General features: G+C 36.1%; 2 protein-coding genes across 2 annotated transcripts; one reads left to right on the forward strand and one right to left on the reverse strand.

Moving 5' to 3' along the window:
- Window positions 1-4,283: 4,283 nt before the first annotated feature.
- LOC125656086 (polyglutamine-binding protein 1-like) lies at window positions 4,284-12,381 on the forward strand. Its single transcript, XM_048886671.2, has 7 exons — window positions 4,284-4,465; window positions 4,876-5,023; window positions 6,482-6,634; window positions 7,002-7,102; window positions 9,397-9,479; window positions 9,747-9,907; window positions 12,054-12,381. Exons 1-7 carry the CDS (start codon window positions 4,393-4,395, stop codon window positions 12,190-12,192), a joined length of 858 nt encoding a protein of 285 aa, XP_048742628.1. The 5' UTR covers window positions 4,284-4,392; the 3' UTR covers window positions 12,193-12,381.
- Window positions 12,382-12,703: 322 nt separating this feature from the next.
- Window positions 12,704-19,771, reverse strand: LOC125656088 (uncharacterized). The gene is made up of 3 exons (XM_048886672.2): window positions 19,509-19,771; window positions 15,994-16,081; window positions 12,704-13,236 (listed from the first exon to the last, which is right to left on the reverse strand). The coding sequence occupies exons 1-3, from the start codon at window positions 19,714-19,716 to the stop codon at window positions 12,858-12,860; spliced, it is 675 nt and encodes a 224-aa protein (XP_048742629.2). The 5' UTR covers window positions 19,717-19,771; the 3' UTR covers window positions 12,704-12,857.
- Window positions 19,772-20,404: the final 633 nt, after the last annotated feature.

The raw sequence follows: 20,404 nt of genomic DNA on the forward strand, positions 1-20,404 counted from the left end.
TATAATATACCGGTTATAATGTACATATTTATCATATATATCTAGAATGTTGTTAAATGTCATGTCTAATATTGATTATCTCCTACTATACTTACATTCCTAATGTTAATCAATAATCATGCATATTATGAAAGACTTTGTATTTATGTTATTACTATGTAGCGAGAGGGCGGTCAAAGTTTTTAGAACTTGTGCCCGATCCCTTTGTAATTATATTACAATAAAATGCGTTTAAACCAAACCAAACCAATAATTTTCCTTTTCTGCATATCTAAGTTAAATTTTAATATTCAAATAAAACAAGATGTGTTCATAAAACACAAATACCCCCGAAAGTACCAATATTGATGAAAGCTAAGACCTTGCATATCATATGTCATATTATATATGCCCAAAGTATACTATTTTCGACTCGCCTTAGAGGTTACGAAATTCACTATTCTGACATATTCTGTTCTGTTTTCCGGAATATGCATTAAAATTGTATACCATATTAGCAAAATTAAAGAAGAGGTTTTCTCAAATAATAAAAACAATAATCACTGCCATGAATTTGGTCTCCCTCTGGGATCATGAGATTTACAGTGTTTGTAAAGGGGCTCCTGCTCCTCTTAATATCCAATCAGTTTCAATATAGTATCAATAGTATTAAAAAAGACGTTGTTTAAAGGGTTTTTTATTTTACACATAAACATTATATACCAAGTTTGGTCCTGCCCTGTAGTCAGAATCTCTAATCCAACGATTATAAAATTTACAATTTTGGTGGAGACCTCCCTGCTCAAAATGACAATGCTTTTAATTATTCGTATAGATTTGCGGTTGTTGAGAAGAAGAGTTTTGAAAAATAGTCACATTTTGGCGTGTTTTTCCCGCCCCTAATGTCAAGGACCGGGGATGCAGAAATCCTAAAATTTTCAGTTTATGACCCACTTGTCCAAAAGACGCTTTATACCAAAAAAAAAAAAAAAAAAAAAAATGGGTGAACAAGGCGAGAAAAATGCCTAATCATCGAAATACATACTATAAACATATTTTCTATCATGTATCATTTTTCTTGTGATCAACTGATATTTGATATTTTTATTGTTTGATGATATGGGTTTCAAACATTCAGTGATGAAATAGATTATATTGGCCACCAAAAAAATATGAAAATAAACAAGATACAATGTATAAGAGGAATGGAAACCCTGGCCTAAAGTGTTCTACACATGTACGTAGTGATATGATGTCGTCAATGTAATGGACTTGGAATAAATTTACAAAACTCTATTATTTTATATCAGATTTGTACTTCTCTCATCTATCGGGGGTCATTGCTCCATCTTTTGTAAAGTCTGAAAAATGCAAGGTTTTTTTTAATAGTTTTTCTATAAGTATCTTATTTTTTTTTTTTTTTTAAATGGAGAGTTGATCCACACATGTTGAAATATTCCAATATTTCAAATAATTTAATTGCTCGTGTGCTTTATTTACAACCTATGGTAAAAATACATACTTTAAATCTAATTCTAACTCCATTTGAGAGTGATTTTGTTTTTGTCTTTCCTATCTACCCACTCGTGGTAATTTTTCTCGCCTTGTTCATTCATCTTCTTTGAATAGAATTGGAATGGTAATTATCAAGAAGATAATATTAACAGTCATTTAATACTATACCAAGTTTTATCTCGCTTCTGGGGCCCCGGGAGTACAGGAGTCCTAAAAACAATCTATGTCCCCTCGTCTCTTAGATGCATCATACCAAATTCGAAAAGAATTGAATTGGTTGTTATTACGAAGAAATTAAAATTTTAAATTGTTCACACACGACAGACGACAGAAGCAGACCAATAACAGTATGGCTGAAAAGTTTCCTGTGGAATATTGGGAAGGTTGTGTTCTAAGTTTCCCATTATCTGCGCTTTTTCTACAGGATCTGGAAGATGTTAGATAAGATGATAAGAATTATTTAAAGTCAGGTTTAACAATTAGAAACATGAAGTCCTTAAAAGAGCTATTTTCCGACTACATGCATAAAACTCGCACAACACAACATATACAAGACAGTACTGTTTCAATATAGAGTAAGTATTATAATACATCACTATCTAGCGTCTTTAAGTTGACTCGTGGTCAAAAACCTACAAGTAGCCAGTAAATATCATAAATTATTCCAAAATACATCTTCATATACCGAATATATAAATAACTTATTTGAGACAATATAATATGCATTTGATTTGTACTTGTACTTTAGTGACTCAATTCTTTTTTATGAGTCGCACAAGGTATGAATGCATAGTGATTTGATAATCGTGGTATTGTACGGCATCGTGTCTGTTGGGGAGACTCCATGATTTCCATTGTCAGATATATCTTTGCTTTGACGCGACCACTGATTGATTAGTTTTTTCCATGATTTCCGTTTATGCCTGGTCTGTTTAAAGGCTGAGGTTTTCAACCAGTCGGTTTTCCTCAAGTAAGTTAAGTAAGGGCGGGGCTAATTTAAGGCAGGTGTGAAGCCCCAAGCCTGAGGAGACCCTGCTAGCTTGTATATACCGTCCCAAATACACAGGATGTTATCTGTGTTACCTGCATTACCTGTACGTTTTTGTAAGAACGAAAAATTCATAGTAGTCATTTTTCGTGTGCAGGTCAATCGAAACGTTGATAATTAAATCTAATGAATCAAACGTGTAAAAATTAAAGCTCGATAAATTTATCTTATATAAATGAGAACGCTTAGACAGAATATTCTTTATTCTAAGTTTTCTTGTATCCATTTAACTGCCTCCGTCAGATACCCGGTATTCGACGATGGACTGCCAAACATACAGTTTCCGACGGGAGTTCCTGCGTACTGCGGTAGATTTTCTGGCTATGTACCGATCATCGTCCCACGCCCTGTGATGACTACATGTATTTATATTCCAAAACTGTTCAGAAAGTTTTATTCATTTTGAATTAATTTTTCTGGAAGGCACACCAGAGATGGCTGTGTGACTCGTCCATAACGCATGGCCTACAAAACAGTCAGGACATTCGGATTTTCCGACAGTTCCTTCGATAACTGGTCCAGACGAAGAATTTGTTCTTCCTCTGGATCCTAATTCCAACCATTGTATGCAAGAAAGCGCCCTTATAGCGGCTAACTTCTCTTCCGATAAGTTGACAGTTACATCAATTCAATTAAAATTAGATGTTAGATCCGCTTGCGTACTCGCATACCTATGTATGCGAATACACGAGAGGATTTAACGTCTAATTTTAATAAGAATAAAGTTACATGTACACGTTTGTCGCCATGTTTCGAGGGAAAATTACGCTTATAGATTTTCAAATGAGTGTAAACAAAATTTCATTAACGTACAATGTATTTATTCATAATTAATCTGATTAGCATAAAATCGATGTCCTTGTAAATTATATTCTAACAATCCATAATAATTATTGTCAATCGTACCCATTCTTAAGCATACCCTACTATATTCTATAATAATTGATGTAATTGTATGCAAATTTTACTACTAGGCCTATTATTGTATAACTATCTCTACATGAAAATTCCCTCTCCAGTTGGATTTCGCGGTAACCATCAAAGGATTGCACGAGCGCCTCGATCGCCTGATAAGATAGATAAGGTATACTAAATGTCCATCAATTTCTAGCATTGAATGTGAAGCTCAATTTCTCCTGATTGACAAGGGTTCACAGGCCAGGTAAATTTGAAGGCGGTGCTTATTTTCGTGGTCTTTAAGATTCCAGGTTTCTCGGTACTTTCAGTACTTTGATTAACATGTTTATCATTTTGTAAAAGATCCTACGATTGGTACGTTTTTGGTTGTTTTGTTTTTTTCCAAATGGAACTTATTTCATGCATGTACAAGAAATTCAGGGATTGAAGAAGCACATAAAATCACATTTACATTTTTTCCCACACAAATGGAAACATTTCTATCTGGTTTAAGTAACAAGACTTTTTTTCAGACCAAAGAATTGCAAACAAGTTCTGACAATTAACTTATTAGTTTTTATCTTTATAGATTAGGCCTAGAAATAATCGTAAAATAATCTGTCGTTCTCAGCCTTCTAGCATATGTCGCATATGTTCCTATCTTTCAAGAATTTCTAGATTACGTGATTAAAGAATGAATTGTAAAATTTGTAAGTAGTATGTTACGTTAGATTAGCCATGTTAGGTTGTCGTCAATTCTCAAGGGGGAAAACTTGTATGAAAAAATCAAGCATGGTACACTAAACACTATATTTATACTGCTTTGAACCGAAATGACTGGGGTCGAACTGGTGAGGGTTCGAAAATCGATTCCTCCATTCGGAGTCCCTCGTGCATTTCATTACCGTGTACGTATATGTGAAACTCGAAATTAATAATCTGAAACATTAAAAATGCCACTTCCATCGGCTTTACTTGCAAAGTTGAAGAAGAGGGGGATTGTTCCTGAGCAGCAAAGAAAACCTGGTGTGTATTTTGTGTCCGTACCATAACAGATTAAATTAGGCATAATAACCTTGCCGAATTTCCTCTGACATTTAAAAAGTGTAGTGTAATAGGAGTAAATAATGTAGACAATGCAGATTATAAGATACTCTCTGAATATTTTTCTATAAAACGATTTGTAACTTATTTCGGCTCAGTCAGAACATTTTTAAATTTCTTTTAAATAACCCCCCCCCCCCCCCCCCCCCCCCCCCCCCAGACTATGAGCAAGCTAAGACTGTACCATATTGTGACCGTAATTACAGTGTCCACAAATTTCAGTGTTTTGCCTCTTCGTATCACTACGTCTTCATTCTACATGTACGTTTGCTGTTTACTGGGCCTAATTCTATTTTAAGCCATTTTATTGATGATAAGGTTTACTCTTTCAGCGGAGGAGATAGAGGAGGTATTTGCTGAGGATTACGATGATCCAGTCAAGGAAAATACCGCCCCTCCCCCCGCAGATCTGGAGATGGACACGTCAGTGGACAATCAGACAAAATCCCTGGTGTTCGAAGTCTCAGCTTGCCCAAACAGGTCACATTTGTTTTTGTCCTATGCCATTACTTCTAAGTGCACAAATTGTTTGGGTTTTAGTACAGGACTGTCAGATTTTGATTTGCATGTATTAAAGCACCAAGAAGCTAGTCCGAAATATCTGACGTTTTCCTGGGTTTTTTTATGATTTGGATATTTACCTGGCACAGTAAATATCAAAATCATAAAAAAAACCCAGGAAAACGTCAGATATTTCGGACTACAAGGAGCATGCATGTGTATATATTTCATCCAATGTGTATCTCATGAGCATTTTGCAGATTACTCCAGTTGAATTTTATGTTTGTTGTAATACATGGGAAATTCTTGTAGACAATATGCATTTCATTTCTTTATTTTGCAATCCATCTTCATGATCATTTAGTGAGCTCTTGATCACCTTTCACATGTATGCTTTTAATTTTGACTGAAGTTGACATACCAACTTATTGGAAAGCTTGAGATTTTAATGAAGAAAGCAACATTATTTTTGTTACATTTTGCCACACAGTACTCGGGGTTGTCAGTAGAAATTATTGAAGATGAGTTCCGGACTCTTGGTTTATAAGCAGCTTGAGTCCCACGAAAAATTTATGAGTCCATGAAAATTTTATGAGTCCCATGGATATGTAATGAGTATTTTTATATAAGACAATTAAAATGGAAGCAGTAGAAAACACATCAGTTTTAAGATTTATTTTTAATCATTCGCGACTTGGCCTCGGACGACTAATTGTCCACACCAACAGAATCATTTCCCTGAATCTCCCATCATCACAACAACCCTATTTAAAATTAAACAGCATTTTAATCAAATTATCATTGTGATAAAATAGATGGGTACTAGTTTTGTTTGCCGACAAACTGAAAAACCTACCAAAGTTTACAAACTACGCTACTTTCGATTCCAATAAAAATGGCTACCAGAAGACAAACATTTATATTTAAATATAGATACCGATTTGTAAAACAAACAAATAAATAAAGAAATAAGAGTAAATAACTGCCAGTGCCCCGGAGTGGCAAAACATTCTACATTTTGCATGTTATCTAATTATCTTTTGAATATTATATTCTAATTTGCACCTAATTGACTGATGCTAAACAAACAAGTCGGATTGGGACACTGAACTCGGTGGTTTTATTTCTGTTCACTAGAGCGTAACATTTTACCTAATTTTTTTCCTACTACGAGTTTTAATTAATACACACAATATCAGGGCTTCTAAAAAAATTATGATTTTCACTCGGAGTCCTTGACCATTATTGACGCATCCAAGGGACTCACCATATCAGACAAACTTGAGTCCCAAATGAATTTTTTGCGTCTAGGATGCAGATTCTTGCGTTAGTGACAACCCTGGTACTGTACATCTTTTCTTCCTAAATTTTGTTTTTGCGTGTTGTGACGATATGTTGCTGTGAATACAACCTTACCTGAGATCGTGTTTTACACAGATACAATAAATACCACACCTGTGTAGAGTACTGCATGAAGAGATGGGGGAGTCAGAGGTTTGAGCCGGCCCCCACCATGATCAGGAAGAGGGACAGGATGCTGAGGCGGTATCCACTCCCCGAGGGGTGGGAGGAAGTGGCAGACCCCCAAACGTGAGATCTTTTTGATGTGTTGCAGATAGAAAGATATCAAAAGATTTTATGTTTTAGGATCTGTATGATTAGTGTGTGGTGTGTCTCATGTCTCATTCATTTTACTTCCTTATGTAAGGAGTACCATATCCTAACTGTATAACATAATAGGATTAGGCAGCAGGCAGAGTCTATATAAACCTTCTCCCATGCAAGGACTTGTACTGACTTAAAAGTGACTTTCTGAAAATGTTAAAATGAGTTCAAATGATTATTCAAAAAAACTTGACAGTTTCACATCGTTGTTGAATCAGATCCAGATAGAAATAGTTTGGAAAATTGAATTACACCCCTCACAGTTAAAACTGGCCTGCTTTCTATTTATCAGGAATCGTTACTTCTACTGGAACACCTTTACAGACCAGGTATGCTGGCTGTCACCTGTACACCCCCGGGCTCATATCACAATTTCTGCCCAGAGAATTCAAGGTAGGCGTGTCTAAAATATTTCATTATGGCTGATTGTATTGTTTTTTACTGCTTTAAATTCCCATAGGTATTGAATAGTCTGAACATGCCTTTCATACCCCAGGGTGTCAAGCGCCTGTTTATTCCTATATTTTCCTTTAAGCTTGAATGTTCCTATATTTTCCCCGTAAGTCATATAAAGCCTTATATATATATATATATATATATATATATATATATAAATTACTCCTACTTTCAAAAATTATTTTTTTTTAAAAAGGGAAAAAACCCAAAAAATCCAGGAGCTGATGCTAGATTGATATTTAGTTAGATTGTTATGAAGAGAATAACTATGATTATTGTATAAGAACTGTCTACTGGATGGAAAACTGTCCACATCTGAAAGGATTTTGTCTTTGTTTATGTTTAATATTATTTCTTCTCCAGTAAGATACTATGCTTGCTAGATTTTTATGCAGAAAAAATAAACTTTTTTTTACAAACTCTTTAATGAAAACCCTATTTATTTCTCTAAATCTGTTGTAAAAATCCCGATAATTGCCCTATAAACTACCCCAAAAAAATCCTATAATCCTATATTTTTTAGACCAAAAGTGGCTTGACACCCTGATACCCCACAGATCATCTGTCTTAGAAGAATAGGTCTTTTGATAGGCAAAATTTATTTGTTAGAGATGGCAGTGTAATTAAAATATCAAAGAGAATAGATTTATCCTGAGCATGATAGCATTGTAGCTGGCCATATTTATTGTAACAATGAGATGTCAACTATTCCCCCAGGTGTATCCAAATCATATGCACTGCATGATTACTAATCCATGCTCTCCAGACTATCAATGAAAATTTATATCAAAATGTCAAGGATTAGTAAAATCGTTGATATTGCGTGAAATAAAAAAAAAAAACATAAGAAGTAATTATAGATGTAACTTTATGAATTTTCATACAGTTTCTTGACTGTTTCTGATATTTCAAATGATAATAGGCATACATATAAATATATTTATTTATTACATAACTAATAAATAGTCTATTATAAAATCTGCGTAAAATCTAGAGAATGTTGGCGTTCAATATCCTGAGAATTTATTGAACGCTAACTTTGCATTGCGTAAATTGTGTGTGCCCGAAACATTCCGAGTATGAGCGTTCAATATTGACCTTACCATAACGACGTAAACAAGCCAATGCATGCTGAATATTGAACAGTTAAGAAATGCATGCAGATGTTGCACATTTTCCCCTTAGATGTCAACATTGATGAATTCTCGTCTATTTTGGAGTATTTTGAGTGAAAAGGGATATAATTTAACAACTAAATACTTTAGCTATATAATAAAAGGGTTATTAAACTTATATTGGTGAATATTGGCACTCGTTGGCTGTCAAAATTCACTCGCAAGCTCATGCATTTTTACAGCCACCTCGTGCCAGTATTCACCAATATAAGTTCAATAACCCTTTAATATAAATCATTTGGGATGTTAAAAGTTGAAGGTGTTTGTGTTGATGTTAGTTTTTGTACATCCTGTTTAAGAATTTTTTACTCATATAGAGATACCACTAGCTACAGATGAGGTGAAACTAATTTTTACTTGTGCATGACACTCGAGAACAATAGTAGTGACATGGGACCTTCATTTATTAGGCCATATCCGATAGACCTGTGACTTTCACTTCTAACAAAGGAACAGTGACCATCTATGTTAAATGTCTTGGTTTGATGTAGATTGAGAATTGAACCTGGGACCTCATGATTGTCAAACAAGTGTCCTAACTACTGGCCTATCACAGCTGGTTTAACAAGTGTCCTAGCTACTGGCCTATCACAGCTGGTTTAACAAATGTCCTAACTACTGGCCTATCACAACTGGTTTAACAAGTGTCCTAACTACTGGCCTATCACAGCTGGTTTAACAAATGTCCTAACTACTGGCCTATCACAACTGGTTTAACAAGTGTCCTAACTACTGGCCTATCACAGCTGGTTTAACAAGTGTCCTAACTACTGACCTATCACAGCTGGTTTAACAAGTGTCCTAACTACTGACCTATCACAGCTGGTTTAGCAATACTCTTCAGTTTGAACTTCATTGGAAGAATAGACCAACGACTTTTTGTGCAGCTATGGAGATACATGAATAAAAGGGAATAGTTGAGAAATAATATCACTTGTTCCAGAACAGGCCCTCTTGAAGCTAAATCTTTAGAACTTGATCATACAGTATGTACAGGGTATATGTTTAGGTATGTTTTCATTAATTTACAAAGGTAGAGTGTATTCATATTTACAGATCTCCTGGGTGACCAGTCCCTGGCAAATAAAGAGGGAAGTGATGAGGAGATGGAGACAAAGGGTTCAGATGAAAGTGACATGGTGGGTGTGGCAGTATTTGATGATACATAGAATTTTGATGAAGTGTTTTCTCAGTGTCATTTTTATTATGAGTATATGCTGTGATATTTGAGCTTTTGAACAGAAATGAACCCATTTTAGTTTATGGGCCTGAGACCTGTTATATCTGAACTTCTTTCTAAATTCTAAATGAATCTTTATATTATCCAGGAAATTGCTTTAATCAAGTTGAGTAATATACCTTGTTTTTCTGATACCTTGTTTACTTTGATATTTGTTTTGTTACAGAGTTCATCATCTTCATCTAGTTCATCAGACTCGGAGGATGAATATGACAAACGGCGACGAGATAGGGGACGTCGTTATCATGATAACAGACGTAGAGGTGGAAAACGCCAGAAGGATGAATTAGATCCCATGGACCCAGCAGCGTACTCAGAGGTTCCAAGGTAAACGTCGATTTATATCGGAACAATTACAGACACCTAGTCATCACCAATTGTCTGCAGGAGAGAATTTTGTTCCTGCTTTGTTTTTGTTTAAGATAAGGTTTGCGACATTTTAACATGTAGCGAACAAAGACATGTTGCATATCAGTATGTTCAGTAGGAATTTATCTTTTAAAAATTGACTTTTTAAAAAAAATCGTTCGTGTCGTTTTTTGACCAGATGGGCTTATTTTTGTGATGTTTTACATTTTCGGGATCTTTGTACAAAAGGGAATACTAGTGGTATTAAAAACTACACGAGACAAACTTATGGGGTGAAAAGCTGGTATGATTTTTAAAAAGAGTATTATCTATAAGATTATACTAATTGGTAGAAAAATGTTATTTTAAAACACCAAAAAATAGCACATTTTATATCTTGAATAAAATTTAAATTGGTTGCCATGGCAACAAAAAATGTATATTGAACAGCTTTATAAGATCTACGTCAGAAAAAATTTTACTTTAAAAATAAATTGATATATTGATCAATTATAACAGCATCAAAATAAATCCTACTTTCCTTACTGAGCAAGATTCGCAGAGATTACATGGTCACAACATAATTTTAATGGAAATTAATCGCAGCACATACTATATATGTATATATAAAATATTGTAGACTTTCATAATATCAAAGAAAATAATTTATAAATGATCATTTGAGAAACATTATTATTATTTTGTCATAGAGGTTTACACATACGCCACTTGACACTTGACAGCGGTAGTAGATAACAAGTAAATAGTATGACATTTTCCCTCGATTCAACAATGACGTGACGCATTTTTTCATTATGACATCATAAAGCGTGAACTGCACTGAGGTATATCCAGAGTTATTTCCCTGTTGTTGCAAACCTTACCTTAAAGTATGGGCTTTTGTATTTTACACAGTGAGAAAGAAGTCCTTCTAGTTGGACCTCTGTTTAAATTGTTTACCAGGAAGTGACTCACTGTTTGTTCAGAGATACATGAAGAAAGCGTAGACAGGTTTACGTATCAGTCAGTATACTTCTGTCGTAGGCCTCAGTATCAGTCAGTATACTTCTGTCTTAGGCCTCGGTATCGGTCAGTATACTTCTGTCTTAGGCCTCAGTATCGGTCAGTATACCTCTGTCTTAGGCCTCAGTATCAGTCAGTATACCTCTGTCTTAGGCCTCAGTATCGGTCAGTATACTTCTGTCTTAGGCCTCAGTATCAGTCAGTATACTTCTGTCTTAGGCCTCAGTATCAGTCAGTATACTTCTGTCATAGGCCTCAGTATCGGTCAGTGTACTTCTGTCTTAGGCCTCAGTATCGGTCAGTATACTTATGTCTTAGGCCTCAGTATCGGTCAGTATACTTGTCTTAGGCTTCAGTATCAGTCAGTATACTTCTGTCTTAGGCCTCAGTATCAGTCAGTATACTTCTGTCATAGGCCTCAGTATCGGTCAGTGTACTTCTGTCTTAGGCCTCAGTATCGGTCAGTGTACTTCTGTCTTAGGCCTCAGTATCGGTCAGTATACCTCTGACTTAGGCCTCAGTATCGGTCAGTGTACTTCTGTCTTAGGCCTCAGTATCGGTCAGTGTACTTTTGTCTTAGGCCTCAGTATCGGTCAGTGTACTTCTGTCTTAGGCCTCAGTATCGGTCAGTATACCTCTGACTTAGGCCTCAGTATCGGTCAGTGTACTTCTGTCTTAGGCCTCAGTATCGGTCAGTATACTTCTGTCTTAGGCCTCAGTATCGGTCAGTATACCTCTGACTTAGGCCTCAGTATCGGTCAGTGTACTTCTGTCTTAGGCCTCAGTATCGGTCAGTATACTTCTGTCTTAGGCCTCAGTATCGGTCAGTATACCTCTGACTTAGGCCTCAGTATCGGTCAGTATACTTCTGTCTTAGGCCTCAGTATCGGTCAGTATACTTCTGTCTTAGGCCTCAGTATCAGTCAGTATACTTCTGACTTAGTCCTCAGTCTAGTGTTAGCCCAAAGTAAAGGGGTCTAAAGTTCATTAGATTTATATAAGAGTAAAATGGATCAGATGGACATTGAGGCCAATGGTCCGTGTTTCTTGCCTGCTTTTTCCTTCTTCTTTTTTTTATCCTACATTATTACTTTTATTACAGAGGGTCATGGTCAACAGGACTTGCCACTCGAGGGGAGGCGAAGACAGGGGCAGACACTACTGCCTCAGGGCCACTGTTTCAGCAGCGTCCATACCCCAGCCCCGGGGAAATCCTGCGCAGGAATCGGGACCAGACCTAATCAGACACATCAATATTATCATCCTCATATTTATCATCATCATCTAATCTTTGTATCATTAACATATGACAGTATAAACATTGTTTCTTAATTCATTAAAGATAAAACTGTTGACAGATAATTCTGTATCATTTACATCTTGCTGTATCAACCTTTTATTCAGTAAGAATAAATGTGTGGAGAAATCCAGTGATACTTGTTTAATCTCTTCATCCTGTTCAGCCTCAGTAGGAGCAGAAGTCTGACTTATTGTTTTATAAACAAAATTTCCTTTTCCTTTCACCATTTCTCTGGAAGGGGTCTAACTATTTATTTCATGATTTCCACAAAAATTGATTCCTGAACAGCTTTAGACTTGTCAAGAATAGAATCACTGAATACTTGACAAACCTTTACAGGGAAATGAAAAATGTGTGAATGCTCCGATTTCCTTCACCAAAGTGTATGAAAAGAAATAAAATTTCATTTTTGAGAATACGTTAGGGTATGAAGTGCGACATTTCACACCAAATTAGACGTACTATATTTATCTGTATTCATACGTGCATTGTTTACAATTGCATCACATTCATGAGGAAATGATTATCACTACAATGTGTATAAATATCATTTGAGCTGTGAATATTGGCTTGTAACAGATATACATGTATGTGTAACAGACAGTTCTATTTGGTGCTGGTGTTAATATTTCGAACAGGGTTTGCAAACGGTTTCCATGCTGTAACAGACTTAGCCTCGCGAGAATTAGAGGGTCTGCCATTCTCTGCTGGTGCTTCCTTTCCTTTCTTTAATGTTTTCCCGCCTTTTCTAGACCTCATTACTTTCCCTTTTTTGGACACAACTTTCTTTCTAGTTGATTTACCAGCCCTCACACCAGCTTTATTGGTTTTCTTTGCAGGAGCTTTTTTTCGGAGTGGTTTTCTTGCAGTATGCTTTGGTTTTTCTTTTTCACTGTCATAGTCTGATGAACTGCAGCAAGAGCAAAACCGACGGCAGCATCCGTGGCCATCTGTCTCACTTTCTTCATCGTAAACACGGTGTTTGCTGCAATATAGATTTGGAACCTTGATTTCGTCATATCGCACATACACAACATCAGATAACCTTTAAAATATGTCTGTTACAATATATAAATCATTGACAGTGATTTCTTTAAAGCATATGGTAAAAAAAAACATATGTTTGCTGCAATGTAGTTGGGCAGTGATCACAATTTTGATGGAGTGAAGGTGAAGAACATAATTCCTGTAAAAAATACAAATTTGAGAGTAAGACAAACATGTACCCCTGGACACATCAGAAGTGAGAGACCCCCCTCATTGTAACATCAACTTATATATAATTTGATGTTTTTATGCATGCAGTGATTTATCCAAGAGAGCACTTCTGATCAGATGGTAGACTAATGTTTGCAATATTTACTCTTCAAATGTCTACACAAATACTTATGATGTTTTACTTTCCATTCAGTAATGTGCTTTGTAGTAAAATTTCATGTTAGTGATTTTGATACCACTCCCATGGAAATTACCACTCTAAAGAATAGCCTGTAAAGACGAGAATAGTCTGTAAAGACTGGAATAGCGTGTAAAGACGGGAATAGTCTGTAAAGACGGGAATAGTTTGTAAAGACGAGAATAGTCTGTAAAGACTGGAATAGCCTGTAAATCCGGGAATACTCTGTAAAGACGGGAATAGTCTGTAAAGACGGTAATAGTCTGTAAAGACAGGCATAGCCTGTAAATCCGGGAATACTCTGTAAAGACGGGAATAGTCTGTAAAGACGGGAATAGTCTGTAAAGACGGGAATAGAGTGTAAAGACGGGAATAGTTTGTAAAGACTGAAATAGCGTGTAAAGACAGGAATAGTCTGTAAAGACGGGAATAGCCTGTAAAGACAGGCATAGTCTGTAAAGACAGGCATAGCATGTAAAGACGGGAATAGTCTGTAAAGACAGGAATAGTCTGTAAAGACGGGAATAGTCTGTAAAGACTGGAATAGTCTGTAAAGACGGGAATAGCGTGTAAAGACGAGAATAGTCTGTAAAGACGTGAATAGTCTGCAAAGACTGGAATAGCGTGTAAAGACGGGAATAGCCTGTAAAGACGGGAATAGTCTGTAAAGACGGGAATAGTTTGTAAAGACGAGAATAGTCTGTAAAGACAGGCATAGTCTGTAAAGACGAGAATGGTCTGTAAAGACGGGAATAGTCTGTAAAGACAGGAATAGCCTGTAAAGACGGGAATAGCCTGTTAAGACAGGAATAGTCTGTAAAAACGGGAATAATCTGTAAAGACAGGCATAGTCTGTAAAGACGAGAATAGTCTGTAAAGACGGGAATAGTTTGTAAAGACGAGAATAGTCTGTAAAGACGAGAATAGTCTGTAAAGACAGGAATAATCTGTAAAGACAGGCATAGTCTGTAAAGACGAGAATAGTCTGTAAAGACAGGAATAGCGTGTAAAGACGGGAATAGTCTGTAAAGACGGGAATAGTCTGTATAGACGGGAATAGCGTGTAAAGACGAGAATAGTCTGTAAAGACGAGAATAGTCTGTAAAGACGTGAATAGTTTGTAAAGACAGGAATAGCGTGTAAAGACTGGCATAGCATGTAAAGACGGGAATAGCCTGTAAAGACAGGAATAGTCTGCAAAGACTGGAATAGCATGTAAAGACAGGAATAGCCTGTAAAGACAGGAATAGTCTGTAAAGACGGGAATAGTCTGTAAAGACGGGAATAGTTTGTAAAAACGAGAATGGTCTGTAAAGACAGGCATAGTCTGTAAAGACGAGAATAGTTTGTAAAGACGAGAATAGTCTGTAAAGACGAGAATAGTCTGTAAAGACGGGAATAATCTGTAAAGACAGGCATAGTCTGTAAAGACGATAATAGTCTGTAAAGACGTGAATAGTCTGTAAAGACGAGAATAGTCTGTAAAGACGAGAATAGTCTGTAAAGACGGGAATAATCTGTAAAGACAGGCATAGTCTGTAAAGACGAGAATAGTCTGTAAAGAAGGGAATAGTCTGTAAAGACAGGCATAGTCTGTAAAGACGGGAATAGTTTGTAAAGACGGGAATAGTTTGTAAAGACGGGAATAGTCTGTAAAGACAGGAATAGTCTGTAAAGACGAGAATAGTCTGTAAAGACAGGCATAGTCTGTAAAGACGAGAATAGTCTGTAAAGACGGGAATAGTCTGTAAAGACGGGAATAGCGTGTAAAGACGGGAATAGCGTGTACCGACAGGAATAGGTGTAAAGACGGGAGTAGTCTGTAAAGACGAGAATAGTCTGTAAAGACGGGAATAGTCTGTAAAGACGGGAATAGCGTGTAAAGACAGGAATAGCGTGTAAAGACGGGAATAGTTTGTAAAGACGGGAGTAGTCTGTAAAGACTGAAATAGTCTGTATAGACAGGAATAGTTTGTAAGGACTGGAATAGTCTGTAGAGATGGGAATAGTCTGTAAAGACGAGAATAGTCTGTAAAGACGGGAATAGCGTGTAAAGACGGGAATAGCCTGTAAAGACTGGAATAGCGTGTAAAGACGGGAATAGCCTGTAAAGACTGGAATAGCGTGTAAAGACTGGAATAGCGTGTAAAGACGGGAATAGTCTGTAAAGACTGGAATAGCCTGTAAAGACGGGAATAGCCTAATTCCCTGTAAAGACGGGAATAGTCTGTAAAGACAGGAATAGCCTTTAAAGACTGGAATAGCCTGTAAAGACGGGAATAGTCTGTAAAGATTGGAATAGCGTGTAAATTTAATCACAGAAGAACGATCTTGTGATCTACTTACCAAAAATATCGGATGCAGAGAGCGATTAGGAGCAAAATTATGATGAATGCGATGAATCCCATCAACGATAAAACCAGGATAACCCAAACTGTGAACAGAGAATTTCAATCAGAAACAAGACTGTAAAAAGACAGGAGGCCCACGGGCCTTATCGGTCACCTGATTATTACACTAGTGTCAAGGGTTATGAAATCTTGTTCTGCATATCTAAGCTAAATTTTGATATTTAGCAACTGTATAAAACAAGATGTGTTCTTATAAAACTTAAATGCCCTCGAAAGTGCCTATACTGATGAAAGATAATACTTAATATGATACATGTTATGTAACATTAACACGATTTGACTAGTACTCATCCTAGAGTCAAAACCCTAAGGTTGCAAAATTCATAATTTTGGTACATCCTTTCCTGCTTTTTCGTAAACATACCGTTAGTTTTTATACCGTAACAGCAAACATAAAGAAATCTTTCAAATGATAAAGATAATAATCACTATAATAATTTTTGCCCCACATATAATTTTGGTAAAGATCAACATACTTCATTTAGTTTCAATTTAGTATCACTAGCATTGAAGAGGATGTCATTATTTTACATATTTACACTACATAATACTCAGTTTTAGTCTCACCCTGAGGTCAGAATCTCTACCCCAGGGATCATAATATTTACACCCTGACACCAAATCCCCTACCCCAGGGATCATGAAATTTACAATTTTGGTAAAGGACTACCTGTTCTTTCTAAATATCCATTGAGTTAATTATAAAGAATATGCTAATTGTAAAACTAGGATAAGAAGTTTTCTCCTGCGATGGCATCATTAATTATGTTATACATTAAACAACCCTGCTTAAGATTGAAGTGTTAGAAAGGTCTAGTGTAAACAAACTATTATTTACTATTCTTCACAGGCTACACAAAAACAAGGCGGAATGGAGTATTTTAGAGGTCATTGTAAAAAGAAAACAAAATCAATGAAACCCGTTCATCAAATCAAATCAACAAAACATGAGAGACGATAAATCGTGCCAAATGGCAGTGAAAAACTAAATAATACCGTATTGTAAAAAGCAAACCATTCAATATTAAATAACGATCGACAAACTGCATGGGCTCTGAAAACCCCACCAACGATAAAATCTAAAAAACTTAACCAGGATATAAAACCCCACCAACGATAAAATCTAGAAAACTTAACCAAGATATAAAAGCTGATTGAAGGGGAAAAAAGCAGGATGAACTTCACAGTAGATTAAGAAAGCAGCTACACATATACCACGTCGATGATAATACTAAGTCAATAGATCAAGACAGTCTGGATCTGTAGTAAACCATACATCACTAAGAAAACCAGACTGTCAACGGAAAACCAGACAGTCAACGAAAAACCAGATCAAAAACAAAACCAGACTGTCAACGGAAAACCAGACTGTCAACGAAAAACCAGATCAAAAACAAAGCCAGACTGTCAACTGAAAACCAGACTGTCAGCGGAAAACCAGATCAAAAACAAAGCCAGACTGTCAACGGAAAACCAGACTGTCAACGGAAAACCATATCAAAAACAAAGCCAGACTGTCAATGAAAACCAGACTGTCAACGGAAAACCAGATAAAAAACAAAGCCAGATTGTCGCTACAAAATCACATCAATGATAAAATCAGACTGTCAAATGAAAACCATATCAAAAACAAAGCCAGACTGTCGCTACAAAATCACATCAATGATAAAATCAGACTGTCAAATGAAAACCATATCAAAAACAAAGCCAGACTGTCGCTACATAATCACATCAATGATAAAATCAGACTGTCAACGGAAAACCAATCAATAACAGAATAATTAAGATAATCGATAATGAAACTAGACTGACAGCAGAAAATATACCAATGACAAAACCACATTGTCTACAGAACATTACACTAGTGACAAAACCAGACTTGTCATCAGAAAACTATATCAATGACTGCCCCCCCCCCCCCCCCCCCCCCCCAGATTGATGACAAAACCAGGTTGTCAATATTAGAAATTCACATCAATGACAACAACAGATAGCAAAAACCACATCAATGATAAAAACAGAATTGTCATTACAAAACTAAATCAATGACTGCCCCCACCCTAAAAACCCAGATAAATGACAAAATAAGACTGTCTACAGAAATTCACACCAATGACAAAACCAGACAGTGAAAAACCACATTAATGACAACACTAGACAGTGAAAAACCACATCAATGACAACACCAGACAGTGAAAAACTACATAAGTGACAAAACCAGACAGTGAAATACCACATCAATGACAAAACCAGACAGTTAAATACCACATCAATGACAACACCAGACAGTGATATACCACATCAATGACAAAACCAGATAGTGAAAAACCACATCAATGACAAAACCAGACAGTGAAATACCACATCAATGACAACACCAGACAGTGAAAAACTACATCAATAACAACACCAGACAGTGAAATACCACACCAGTGACAAAACCAGACAGTTAAATACCACATCAGTGACAACACCAGACAGTGAAAAACCACATCAGTGACAACACCAGACAGTAAAAAACCACATCAATGACAACACCAGACAGTGAAAAACCACATCAATGACAAAACCAGACAGTGAAATACCACATCAATGACAAAACCAGATAGTGAAATACCACATCAATGACAACACCAGATAGTGAAACACCACATCAATGACAAAACCAGACAGTGAAAAACCACATCAATGACAAAACCAGATAGTGAAAAACCACATCAATGACAAAACCAAAAAGTGATATACCACATCAATGACAACACCAGATAGTGAAATACCACATCAATGACAAAACCAGACAGTGAAATGCCACATCAATGACAACACCAGACAGTGAAAAACCACATCAATGACAAAACCAGACAGTGAAAAACCACATCAATGATAAATTCAAATCTTCAGCAGAAAACCATATCAATGATAAAACCAGTCTATTAACAGGAAAAGAAGATAGACTCCCTGTAAATAGAAAGCATACACATATTTACATGTACATCAATATATAAAATCACGAAAACTTTAACGAAGGTGAATAAAGATACAAGTGGGCCTATACAAGAAATTGGTATTTTTAATCTCTATTACAAGGAGCTACGACCTGCGATTTAATCAACACTATTCCAAACTTTCATCTAAAGTTTTAAACATTTTTTTATTTAACACCGATAATAAAACTTTTGTTCCGTCTTGTTTTTGATTCGTTTTGTTTCACCACATTTATAATATGAAATTTTGTATAGCCCTATGTTTCAAACGGAATGTACATTTAAAATATATTGATTACTAATTGGAAACAGTAGACCACATTTTATAAATTAGGGTTTATACTGTTTCTGAAATTGGAGATAAAGACAGTCCACCAATTTCTGAAATCTACACACATATTCAAAACTTGTGTAAAATTTACACGTAAGTTAACGTCTAGGTACTAATATTTAAGTCAACACTTACTGTTGTTGAGATACGAACTACTACATTCTGGCAGAGACCCGGAGGTGGGCAGCCACACCCCGGTGTTGTTACACGTGACGATGGGACTCCCGGACATGACATAATCGGTATTACAGATATACTGTATGACGTCACCGGTGGCATACGAAACCTTAGCACCGACGTAGTATCCGTTAGATATCGCTGTCGGGACTGGACAGACGGACATGGCGGAACAATCTTAACCTAAAGCTAATGACGACAAGAGTCAATAAAGCTCTGTTTACAGAATTCAGCTGTTAATGGAGACATTGTTATTTCAGTTTAAAGTATTTAACTAGTATTGACCGAATGAAACGTCTAAGCAAGTGTGCGCAAGGTTCTATTGATTTAGTAATTTTTTAAATATATATAGTGTTAATTGCATTGAAATTTTTATAGAAAGCAGGTTTCCCTCAGAATGTAGGGCAATGAAAGTATAGATATACACGTGTACGGACCCGATGCGCTTTTAGTTCGTCAACCTCCGAGAAAAATAAATTTTCAGCAATGGAACTGGTTTAATTCTCGAAGATAATTCTATTTGACGATTTCAATATGGAATAGTGATGTTTTTATAAAGTCATAAACTGCCTATCTTGTAAAGGATTTCGAAACCTTGAGACCTTTGTATTATACTTACTAAAATGAATCTTGTCATTCTAATGTTCGTTGTTTTACGCCCTATTCAAGATCTTTTCCACTCATTCAAAAACATCATTAACAGCTAATTATAAATAGTTGAAGTGCCACTAATTTTGACCAACTCCGTGGCAATGAGAACTCTCCAACGTCGAGGTGATCCAGACTGACCATCGATACCCCTCCCGGTTGTGAAGCAAAAACCCCATCTTTCTGATGAAAAATTGGGTGTATTG

The sequence above is a fragment of the Ostrea edulis genome, chromosome 7 (genome assembly GCF_947568905.1).
Source record: "Ostrea edulis chromosome 7, xbOstEdul1.1, whole genome shotgun sequence".
Taxonomy (NCBI): domain Eukaryota; kingdom Metazoa; phylum Mollusca; class Bivalvia; order Ostreida; family Ostreidae; genus Ostrea; species Ostrea edulis.